The following is a 12,663-nucleotide window of genomic DNA, read 5'->3' as shown; positions in this document are numbered from 1 at the left end:
AAAACAAATTGATGGACCCCACTGATTTATTATGTCTGCAGGAAATGTTATTTTTATCTTGTAATATGTCATACATAAAGTCCTAAAACAATTCCTGTAAACCATATTTTCCATGACAGATTCAAGACGTCCTTTTACCAAATATGACATTTTTGTCTTCACAACGAGAGGATTTATTGTGGTATGGGACTACTATTTTTTAAGTGATCTCTTAGTGTAAATAGAAGGATAAAATTAAAAAAAAATAAAAAAAAATAAAAAATAATAATATTGTGAGAGAAAATACCAAATCATTAGATAATCATGAAGCATATTAAATATTTCACTCTACAAGATACCCCAAGAATATCTAAAAAAGCACTCACAAGGCGGGCCAACTATCGTACCACCATTTCCACAACTTTACGTCAATCATATCAGGCGGGCCAACTATCGTACCTCCATTTACACAACCTTACGTCAATCATATCACTTATTTATTTATTTTTGTCTTCGCCACTCTCATCAACTAATCTCACATTGTCACGCACCCACCATTCTTTCCTTCTCTCTCTCTCTCACCATTGCTGTCTCTTCCAAGTAACATGGCAACTCTTGCTCGTACAGTGGTTCTGTTGGCCTTCATTGGCTCTTCAAGTATGCATTTTAACTCTACGTTTTATCTTCTTTTAATTGAAGCTGAGCTGAAAAGTATCATTTTAAACATGGGTTGAGATCTTCCTTCTTTTTGTTTGATCTCTCTGTCCTTCTTCTTTTCCCAAAAAGAAAAAACTGTCAAAGATGTGATTTTTATTCTTGCTTGGTATATAGCTAGAGTTATGTATCAATCATCTGCAAAGAGTGTGTCATTTCACATTTCTTCCTTTCTTTGTGAAGTTGCATTCAATTATGATTTATACACATCTTTGGCTTTGTTAGTGTAAATAAATTTATCTTAATTTCTTTTTCTCCCCTTTTCTACCCCAAGATGTAATCTTTCTTTCTTATCTCTTAATCTATACCGGGTAATAGTAAGAAGCCTTATACTCATTATGGGTTATTGATCACTATATCCAATAATCTCTAACTAAACAAAATTAGAACGATACGGTAACTATATATATATATATATATATTAGCTTAATCTTTTTGTGGGATGTGATAGGTGCTTCTTGGTGCGTTTGCAAGGATGGAAGTGATACAATCCTGCAAAAGACCTTAGGCAATGCTTGTGGAGCTGTTGGTGATGACTGTCCTCCTCGACAAAATGGTCTTTGTTTTCAACCCAACACTCTTAGAGCTCACTGCAACTATGCCGTTAACAGCTATTTCCAAAGGATGGGTCAAGCGCCAGGGTCTTGTGACTTTGCAGGAACAGCCGTAGTTACTGCATCAAATCCCAGTAAATTCTGAACCCCACTCTTTTCCTCCTTTGTTTTTCAATGTATTCATAAAAACAAGGAAAAAATGTTAGATTGCTGATTTTTTTTCTTCTTTCCATTTTCTCTTTTTTGATGAGCAGGCACTCCAGGTTGTTCCTACCCAAGCGCCAGGTATGGATTTTGAAACCCTCTTGATCCTCATCTTCTGTTGCCTTTTTTAGCTTGGATTGTGATTCCCCTACTTTTTTTTTTACCCTTGATTAGTGTATTTTTTTTATGGAATATATTTTTCTTATGTTATGTTGTATGAAAAAATTTATCTTCTGTTGTAGAAATAAAAGGTTAAGTGAGATCCACTAATACAGGGAGAGAGAAAAAGAGTAATGAGACCTAACCCTTGTTTGTGTGTGTAGGAGAGTTGTTTATTTCATGTAAAATGAGATAAACATAACATTTTTTCTTTATTTACTTTTGCTTTTTAAGTTTTATATCGATATGTGGTCGATTTTATAAATCCTTTCTTGGGAAGTTTGTACCAAGATAATTAAATTCGGGATTTTATAAAAAAAATTGTAAGTGAAATAAAAAATTATAAAACGTAAAATCATAATACAAATAGTAAATTTTACCCTTTCTCTAAAATTAAATTTTTATATATATATATATATATATATATATATATATATATATATATATAAATTAAGAAAAATAGGAGGGTATTTTAGTCCCGTTACATTTCTTTTTACAAAATTGAAGTTAAGTGCAAACAGCAAAATAATTGCTTGATGAGCTGGGACACAATAACATTGTTCCCAAAATCTCACTAAAATAACAGATCAGAGATTCTGCACACAGGAAAATAATGATTAGAATAACCACAAGGTGAAGTTGGTACTGATGAATGGACGAAGTCAATATGATGAAGAAAAACACAAAAACTAGAAGCCAAACAGTACTAGAAAACCAAACCCATTTGTCATTATGAAATAGAAAACCCATTAATGAATATATATAAATAGATTAATCACCAACAAATCAGTGTTAACCATAGCCACAAAATGAACATAGAAATAGGTACTGAAATTACAGAAGAGAAACAGAGAAGAGAGAGACAAAAAAAAAGACACTAACCTCCATAAGCAGGAACAGAGATTGCAAGCATGTAAAAAAGCCGTAGCACAGCCATTAAAGTTTCCTTATAAAATACACGAACACAAAGAGCTCCAGTTCCACTGTAATATTGTTTCAAACAAACCCAGAGCAAGAAACAGTTGAAAGGAGCTAGAAAACTTCGAGGGAGCGCGACTCGAGTTGGTAGGATGAAACTTGTTATTATGCCAGGAATTCAAGCGAATTGATTTTCCCATCAGCCCAAAATACACCCACAGCTTCCAATGAAATGTTCTCACCACAAGAAACAAGTTTTCACAGCTTTGAAGAAACCACCTCCGACGAACAACTCTGGTGAGAGAAACAACGTAGAGATTGAGATTCGGAGACTTCGGAGATGAAACAAAGGTTTAGGGCGAGGTTGAGATTTCAGAGACAAAGGGTTTAAAATCGCTCATAGCATAAAAAACGTAGAGATTTTGTGATTTTACTATTTAACAATACGATTTTATCGATTTCACCTGGAAAACGATTTTACATGGAATCGAAGTCGTTTTGGTCAAAAATAAAATCTCGATTTCATGATTTAAATTCTGATTTTAGCTACATGGTTGGTAGATATTAATGTAGTGGCTAGTTTTTTTTTTTATACATAGTGGCTAGTGGCTTTACTTTTCTCATAATGGGGGTTGGTAGCAATGTTGTAAAAAATGGCTCCGATTGGCCGGGTCGACCTGGAATTTGGTGAACCAGTCATTTGACCGGTTCGGTTATCACATTGGATCGGTCAAGTATCAAACCCGATATGACTCGGTCGGTTTTGGTAAAATCGGTGACCCGGCCCGGATTTTTTTTAAAAAAAATATTTCCAAAATAAAGTTTTTCAAAAAAAATCATAATTGATATATTTGAGTGATCTGTTACTTATTGACTTACATAAATTATATACCTACAATACTAATATTATATCAGTTATGTATTATGCCGAGAATTTTGATTCGATTTATAATTAGAGATGTCGTTTACTGAATCTGAAACACCAATGTCACAAGTATTATATGTTTGTTTGATCCTTTATTGGACAATAATGTATAATTTATTATTTTTTATATTAAAATATTTATAATTTATATTATTTTTTCAGCTATTTAAGTATGTTTATAATTTTTTAATATAAATTATAGATTTACGTATAATCACCGGGTTATGCGGTTCAACCAGTGACTCACTGGTTAAACCAATGACCCAGTACCTGGATCGTTCAATGACTAGACCGATTTTAATAACATTGGTTGGGAGCATTGAATAGGCTTAAATTATTTCAGACTTTTATTGGTCAGTATGAAATTTCAGTTTTGATTTGCTTTATTTGTTTTGAATCCCTAATTTATTTATCAGAAAAATATTTCTGCAGTTAATGCAGATAAATTATCTGCATCTACTTCTAAAACGACGTCGTTTTGGAATTGAAAGATTAAAAAATTATAATTATAAAGACTATAATAACTCTGAAATAAATTAAAATTACAAAAACACCATGATTTCTGCCTCAAAACGACGTCGTATGGGCTTACTGTAGATAATTTATCTGCAGTAACTGCAAAAAAAGCGAACCATTTATTTATTCTTTGGGTTAAAATAACACTTAATAAATGAAAATATATAACAAATATGTGTAATTATTTTATTCAAACGTTTTTGCAGCATTACTTTTTATTTTTAATTTTTGTTCGTAATTTTTTTAAGATGAGTACCTTCCCTCCTTATATTGGGAAAATTAAATTTTCAATTCTTTGATTGTCTTCTTTGTCACTCTCTAACCTACCGTTGGCCTAGCGAATCTCTTTCTCATTTGATCAATAATGAAAGTGCATGATGATGTGGCCAACTCATTGTCCATTTATTGGTGATAATATTAATTGCATAGTCGTGGTGTCATTGTGTTTTAACATCGCCATAGTATGCTGCAATAATTTGAGATCCCATGATGTATTAAGAGGTTGAATCTTCTTGATAAAAGCCACCCTTCTTATGAAAAGACAATTTTGTCCCAATTGAACTTTTCTTATCTTATACTTATTTTTTTGCCTTGCTGGGAAGTGGGAACAAACTAAGTCATGAGATGTATACAAGTCATAAAATGTGGAAATAAAGGTTGGGGATTTTGGTGAGGGGCGTGGAGTACTGTACCAATCACCTTTTATCATACATGATTGATGATTCATGGGTCATGAAACAGTAACTTTTTTTGTGTATATGATATTTGATAATAAAACTTTAATAAAAAAAGTTGGACGGTGCTTTATAAGCCAATTATAACTTTGGAAAAGTCCAGATTTTCTTGATGGTTCTTTGACCAGTCTTACTACACATGGGAGCACTATCCCTTTTACCACAAGAGATTTGTTTTGTTAGAAGGTTTTTATTAAGCCAATTAATTCCTTGTTTGTTTCTCTTCTTAATGGCCTTCTGTTTAGTTTTTGAACCCAAATGCATAATTTTATCATTTTCCTTTCAGCTAGAGAGAAAAAAAACATAATTTCAAACAAATATTAATTACTATTATTTTTTTCCGGGTATACAACACGTCCGTCAAATTTTCATTCGAAATTCGAATAACTTCAAATCCTTCGTATTCTTCCTCTTTCCCATTGATCAGTGCTAATTTTTAACAACAAAGGGACGATTGCAAATATCGGTGTTTTTTTTATGTTCAAAAAAAAAAATCGGTGTTTTTTCATGAATATAAAATAGAGTAAATATCTTTTTTGGTCCCTAACAAAAAAACATGGTCCCCACTTTAGTCACTGACAAAAATAAATTAGTCAGTTAGTCCTTAACAAATTCAAAATGAACTCATTTTAGTCCTTTTGAGAGACTAATATGTGTCTTTTTTAAATTTGTGAGGGACCATAATTTCAACTAAATGGGTTCACTTTGAATTTGTTAGGGACCTCGAGACTAATTTATTTTTGTAAGGAACTAAAGTGGGGACTGTGTTTTTTGTTAGGGATTAAAAATGATATTTACTCTATAAAATAAAATTCAAAAATTACAGTAGTTTTCTTTAGAATACACAAAGAAGAGTTAACAAAATATTTTTTCGTGTAAGCACATTTGAATTAATTAGTTTTTCCTCTAATATAATCGTTACTTGAATTCTCATAATAATCTTATTGGGGAATGTTTCTATTGTCATTGGCATGTTAATGTTGCATTGCATCCTTTGGACTAAAGTGAACTCCTGTGCACCAAAACTTCTCGATGGCCTTTAGGTTTTTAATTTTCATTATGATTGAAGCATACAATGACAATTACTTATACAAGTTACATTCTTCTCGTGGATATGAAAATGCCTACTGTGGTCATTTTTATTAAAATGGTGCAATTTGAGGTTAGAGTTGGCCCAAAAGTTAGTTCTTTCAGGGGAATTACAAAAAGGAATATTTGGTAAAAATATCAATCGAGGAACAAAATGTAATGGACATATGCAAACATATGGGCTTTTTGACCATGTAATGCAAAATCAGAGGCATATTATCCGTTTAATATTTTTGGCAAACTATTTATCAATCTAAACGCTCATGGAGTGTGTCGCATCACCCTATGTGCAACTTGTGCAAAAACCAAAATACATCTGTCACGTGTCAAGCTCGGCAAGACGCACAAGGTGGATATGCGCGACTTGAACACACATTAAGAATATGCACGTCTTGCTTTACCCTAACTTTAGCACAAGTCAAGCATGGGAGTGATGCATGACTTAAATGCGCACACTCCTTCACTCTTATTAGATTGGTAAATAATTTGTCAAAAGAATTAAGCTGGTGAAATATTTGTGTTTTTGCATTATATTGGTCAAAAGGCCAAAAATATGGTTCTTCTTTCCTTATGATAAATAGTTTCTCACGAGGTCTATTTTGACCATTGTTTCCTTTTCCTAAACAGCACTGCAGGCACTAGTACAACCCTCGTGACAACAACACCAAGTTCCACTGGCACTAGTTCCTCTCCATATAGTACAACACCTGGAGTATTGGGAGGGATTGGCAGTGGTATGGGTCCTTCAGGAGTTGGCACTAACACAGATGGTAGTGATGGGGGCTTTAGACTTTTGGAAAGTAGTTTGCTCTCTCCATTTTCAATACCCTTCTTTTCACGATTGGTCATGATGCTGTGGTGGGGTTGAATAATTAAGTGGCTATGCATGACTATGGCCATGTCATGATGCTGTATTTCACTCTGCATAAATGAGTTTATGATTGTGAGTCTGTTATTTTCTAGGTGTTGGACTAGAGACATCGATTTTTGGTTTCTTTTTTTTTAGCTATTTCTCTCCTACTACTTGGGTAAAAAGATGGCTTCTGATTCTTTCCAAGTAGTGCTTTGTTGTTGTTGCAATTAGACTTGTTTACTCTTCTATTCTCTAAAGTGTACATCTGGATCTAAGAGTTTTGTTGTTAATTTCATAAGAATGTGAGTCTGTAACGCTCCGTGTATATACGGTTTGTTAAAGTGCCATTGTATTAAGCCACGTTTAATTAAAATTGTGGAATATTCTTTTTCTTTTCAATTATGATGTCATTATCATTACCAAGTTGAATTATTTAATTCATTTCCAAAACATTTCCTGTATGTAAATGCAAAAGACAGATATCTATACTGAATAACCTCAAAACATAATTAAGATCATTAGTTGTGTCTCTAGTCACGGCACTACAACACGTAAGCTGGACAAACCTGATAGTTTATACAACTCAAATCTAAACAACGATACATAATCAAATGTGGCATGGACAATTCCCATGCTCACCAAATAAGGCAACAAGGCCCAACAACAGTCTCAACAATAACAGTATAATCATAAAGATAACATAGCAGCATCCAGCATATAATCATAACAGCAGACATCTAACTCAGCTCCGGCCTCCTACCGCTAGAGGTCTCAACTCCCGCATTACCTGAAACTGAGATATGTGCCCCAATCGTGGGGTGAGATCTCTAAACAGAAATCTTAGTAAGACAAGGGGTCCTCAACGATCTTCCACCCCAAGCTCACTTACATGTGCAATATAAGTTCTAAAAGCATTAACTCAATATCAGTTCCAAAATTAGTGCAATGCAGCAGATATTCATGTCATGTGTGTTATAACTATTCTACTGATCAGAGAAATGCAGGAATACGTCTATTACCCACATAAGTACATGCCCAAGCTGTACCCACCCACAGGACCACCCCATGGCTTCCTGTCTAGGCGGAACACCACATACATATCATATAGCATTTGCACTTAACATGTCAATAACATTTCAGTAAAATAATACATGAAAACACATCATGCATATAACCATCCCCCATGGGACATGGTGGAACAAACAATGGCTAAATCGAGGACACGAAAGCTTACCATGCAAGCTAGCTATCCAAGCCAAGAGTCCACACAAGCTCAAGGCCCACACACAACACAATCACAATCTGTTAGGACCAATAACAATATCAATATTTATACTCTACAAGCATACGATATAAAGACAACGCCTTTCCTTTGCGTTCCAAGTCTTAAGGCTTCTCACAAAGCCACAAGCCCTTAATCCCTTGATTCTGACTTAACTTAATCATTACAGAAGTTCAACTTCCACAATCTAGGGTCTACAAACCCATAACTCAGTTCTGTATGAACAGTACCGCCACTGTTCTTCGAAAATCCAGAATATCCGGATATTCGTCGGGGACATATCCCGATATCAATATCCGTATATCTGTCTGGCAATATTCAAATATCAATATCTGAATATTCAGAACCCCATATCCGGATATCAATATTCGGATATCAATATCTGGATATTTCTAACCCAATATCCAGATATTTCGCGGTAGAACTCAGATTCTGCATTTCGCGAGATATCAATCCAAATGTGGTTCATTTCACGATTTCAGAAGCTTAAGCATGCATTTCTAGGTGTGTTTAACCTTACCCAACCTTAAGTTATTATCTTTTGCTCATTACATGCATCAAGGCTCCATTTTTAACTAAGAAACTAAAGATAAAGATGATGGTGCTTACCACCAAGGCTTGGAACAGAAACAAAGGTGCTCTTGGAGCTCACCACAAAGCCCTCACAGCTCAGACTTGTAAAGAATACGAAAATGATAACAAAGCAAGGTCATTTCTTCACAAAGAAAGCTTCTTGGAGTACCAACCACCAAAAAAATAGCTTCAACCACTCAAACCAAGGAACTCAGCTCCCAAACTCTCACCACACAGCAACAAAACTCAGAAAGATGAAGGCTTTCACCCTCCAAATACACACCTCTAAGTGTTTACAAGGCTTAAAGAGAAGAATCCATGGTAAATGAGGTGACTTGGAAGAGTTTTCATGCAAGAGAGCCCAAGGAAGAAGGTGGCAGCTCACACTCAGCAAATTCTCTAGTAGAGAATGTTAAGTTTCTGACCTAAAAACTGGTGCACACCTATATATAGTCTAATTAGTTTTAATCACACAGTATTAGTGCTAATTTCTACGCATATCATTTTAATCCCAAACTTAAGATTCTGAACCTACTCATTTTTTTAAAATTTTTCATATTTTTATTTTATTTTTCGCAGCACCTTTCTGGTACGCGCTTTTCCATAGCCAGTATCAGTTCTGGCACCAGTTCTCATTATTTTAACTTGAAACTTGAAATCACAGACCTATATATTATTCTAGTGACATATACACACTTTTCGTAATTTTTCGGGATACTTCATCGGTACGCATTTATACCGAGTTGCAGAATCGGTATCTGCACTTTTTGTCAGAAAAACGACTTCCAACATTATTACTTACTTACCATAATTATTTAAGCCTTATCATAATTATTAGGGTCAATTATGGAATTATTTTCTAATTTCACATAATTAATTAATTAATTTTCTTAATTAATGGTGCGGGTTCTTACAGAGTCCACTTGTTCCGAGGCTCCAAGTTTTGTTAGTATGGAAAAGGAGAAGCTACATAAAAACTTATCAGTAAGGACGTGGAGACGTTCTGATCACAACTTACTGAGCAGTTATATTGCATTACTAGCAACTTGAACAGACTGTATATCCCTGCTAAACAAGAAAAGGGGATTGATGCTTATGTAAGAAATTTCAATATGAGATTATATGAAATTAGAACACCAATAAAGTTAGGCTTACTTGAAGACATGATTGTTGAAGGCTTTCTTGCTTCTTGCTTCTCTGGCATTCTTGCAAGGTTGGAAAGACTAGGATCTTCCTCTGCAGTTCACACTACTCCCTGATCACAATTGTCGATGGGGCGGGTTGTGGAGTAACGATTTTTCAATACACTGTGAATGCAGAGGGTACCTAGCCAAACTTATTAACCCTAGTCCTCTTTCCATCATGGGCCTATGGGTTAGGCTTATATTTTTACCCACACTAATCAGTTTACAAGTATCCAAACCCAAACTAAATGATCACTTAATTAAATGGGCTTTTTGTTGTACCCTTATATAGATTATGTCTTAGTCCATTTTTATTAAAACAAGAAAAATTATAATTGATTGAAGCCCATATGATTATAAAATTTCTAATGTTCTTCCACTTGGGCAAAATCAATTGTAAATTTTTAATTAAAATAAAAAGAAAAAAGGAAAAAGGAAAAATAAGTTATTTGAAAACGACTATCGAGCTAAGGACTAATTTTTATAATGTGGCTAATTTTTAGGAAAACACATGATCCAAGGTGCGATATCTGAATATGACTTCATCCAACTAAAATCAAATAACATTGAATCAGACGGTGATTATACTCTTATTGATATAAGACCTTCCATGGTCACAAATGTTACTTGACTCCGTCGACTAGTCATTAGTGTGGAGTGTAGCAAGAAAAGCATGCAAATGTGATCCAACAACAGCCAAACTGTTATTTTCTCTATCAGTCCTCAAATTTCTCTCAAATGCCTTAAAGGCAGAGAAATTCCATGGGTTATCAAAAAACCATCATATAATCAAATATGGTGTCGACTATGGGCCCTGTAGTCCTAACAACACCATTATGTCTCAAACTCCCATATAGTGTCAACCACATATGTAATAGTTCCAATGACACTGAGTTTCAAAATCATGCCTCAAACTCCAATATAGTGTTAACCACATGCATGGTGGTCCCAACGACACTGAGTTCCAAAATATTTGATAATTGATAAACATAAATACAAGTACTCAATATATACAATAATAAAACTCAAAGTTGTTATCAAAAAAAAAAAAAAAAAAAACTCAAAGCATTATTAATTGCATCTAAATAATTTATCTGTCAACCAAACATCAATTATATCCAAAATAAATGGTTCAACACCGTAAAACAATAAATAATTCAAACTCCCACTAATCAACTAAATCAAGAGAACTCACTATATTCATGTTCTTCACATGCATTTTAAATATCATGGGCCTAAGTCCTTCGATTAGAGGGTCAACCAATGTATTAATAATTAAGTCTTTCACAAAACATATAATTAAATAAAACTCATAGCCAATGACCTGAGAGTTTAACATTATTTTTCCATCACCAAATTTAAAATTAAAATTCAAGGTGATCCAAACAGGATAAAAATCAAAAAATCTTTATAAAAGGCCTCATAAATAGTTTATTTCAAAACAAACTCGTATCTTGATATAAAAAATTAAGCAAATATCTTCCACTAACTCCATAATAACTTCAAGATCACCTAAAATCAAGTATATCTCTCCCGCTAAAGAAAATATGAAGTATACTCTCCACATTAACTATAGGCTAAATTTAACGTAATACCTTATCAAGATCAAAATTCATAATAAAAAATCTAGATATCATATCTATTCATTATAATTTAATCCAATCAACAATTCTATTATGACATTGTTTTCATTCATATCATAAGTATATTTATTACAAAACTGCAATTATATTAATTATTGGCAATGCAATAATTTTAACGAAATAATTAGCATATTATAAACTTTTCTTTGGGCAGAGTACATAGTACATAATTATTTCACATTATTTTAAATTTTAACTCAATGCAAATTTGAAAATTGATGCATATAATAACTTCCTTTGGGCAGATTATTGCAAACAATAATTTTTATTAACAAAAAATCCTGACGATTCACAAATAACATTATGAATAAGCATACCTAAATAACATGAAAAACCTTATAGCATATGTTTTCCAAATTCATATTGCATTTACTAAACTAATATTTGTCTCACAAATTTCAATCCCCAATATCAGCGATTATATATCTTAGCTCACTAATCAAACTTAATTGGCAAAGCACATAAAATCTACGCTAAAATTGGGAGAGTAAATACTAACATTATAATCACCATAATCTGTAATAATTTTCATTAATTAAAATTTTAAAAAAAAGATCGTAAATATTTTTTAAAGAATCAAACATGAACAAGAGCTCACAAAATTAAATATGAATGAGAGCAAATAATTCCAAATAAATATTTCAAAATGAATCAAACATGTTTTCAAATCTATTTAAAGGAACTAACATAGAAATTCATTATTAAGACAAAAAAAGTATGCATTAGAATAAATTAAATGACAATATACACATTAAATTTAATCAAAATATTATAATGAGGCCAACATAATAGTACATTACCTTTTGGACAGAATGCACTAACCAAGGTTAAACCAAGGCTAGAATCTCATATGAGTTAATCAATGAGCACAACACCAGATTTGAAAATTTATCCCCTTTGGCCAGATAGATTTCTAGACCAATGAGCCTCCAATAATTTCATCTACAACCTCAAGAAGAAGTTGCTCAGGATGAGTTAATCATTGAGCACAACAGGTTGTCATAAGAAGGCCAACATAATAATACATTTCCCTTTGGGCAGAATGCACAAACTAAGGTCAGAACCTCAGATGAGTTAATCAATGAGCATAACATTGGGTTCGAATATCCATCCTCTTTGAGCAAATAGATCCTAGACCAATGAGCCTCCAATAACTTTATCTACAACCTTAAAGAAAAGTTGCTCAGTAAGCATACACTAGCTTAAGAGATTTGTTCCCTTTGGGCAGACAAATCACCTAGACCAATGCACCTCCATTAACTTCATCCCAAATAAGTTCAAAGTTATAACACATAATTACCCCATTTGGACAAGTAATTGCATGAAATAACCAAAA

The 12,663-nt window shown here is 33.2% G+C and overlaps 1 protein-coding gene across 1 annotated transcript; it reads left to right on the top strand.

Annotated features, from left to right (window-relative positions):
- The first annotated feature begins 523 nt into the window (after nt 1-523).
- On the top strand, nt 524-6,987 carry LOC133295207 (PLASMODESMATA CALLOSE-BINDING PROTEIN 3-like). Its single transcript, XM_061494005.1, has 4 exons — nt 524-636; nt 1,145-1,381; nt 1,502-1,532; nt 6,420-6,987. Exons 1-4 carry the CDS (start codon nt 585-587, stop codon nt 6,658-6,660), a joined length of 561 nt encoding a protein of 186 aa, XP_061349989.1. The 5' UTR covers nt 524-584; the 3' UTR covers nt 6,661-6,987.
- The last annotated feature ends 5,676 nt before the right edge of the window (nt 6,988-12,663 follow it).

The sequence above is a fragment of the Gastrolobium bilobum genome, unplaced genomic scaffold, assembly GCF_033153095.1.
Source record: "Gastrolobium bilobum isolate Gb01-03AN ecotype WA unplaced genomic scaffold, APGP_CSIRO_Gbil_v1 utg1776, whole genome shotgun sequence".
Classification (NCBI taxonomy): Eukaryota; Viridiplantae; Streptophyta; class Magnoliopsida; order Fabales; family Fabaceae; genus Gastrolobium; species Gastrolobium bilobum.
The sequence above is the reverse complement of the archived record's forward strand: the minus strand, read 5'-3'. Positions and strand labels throughout refer to the sequence as shown.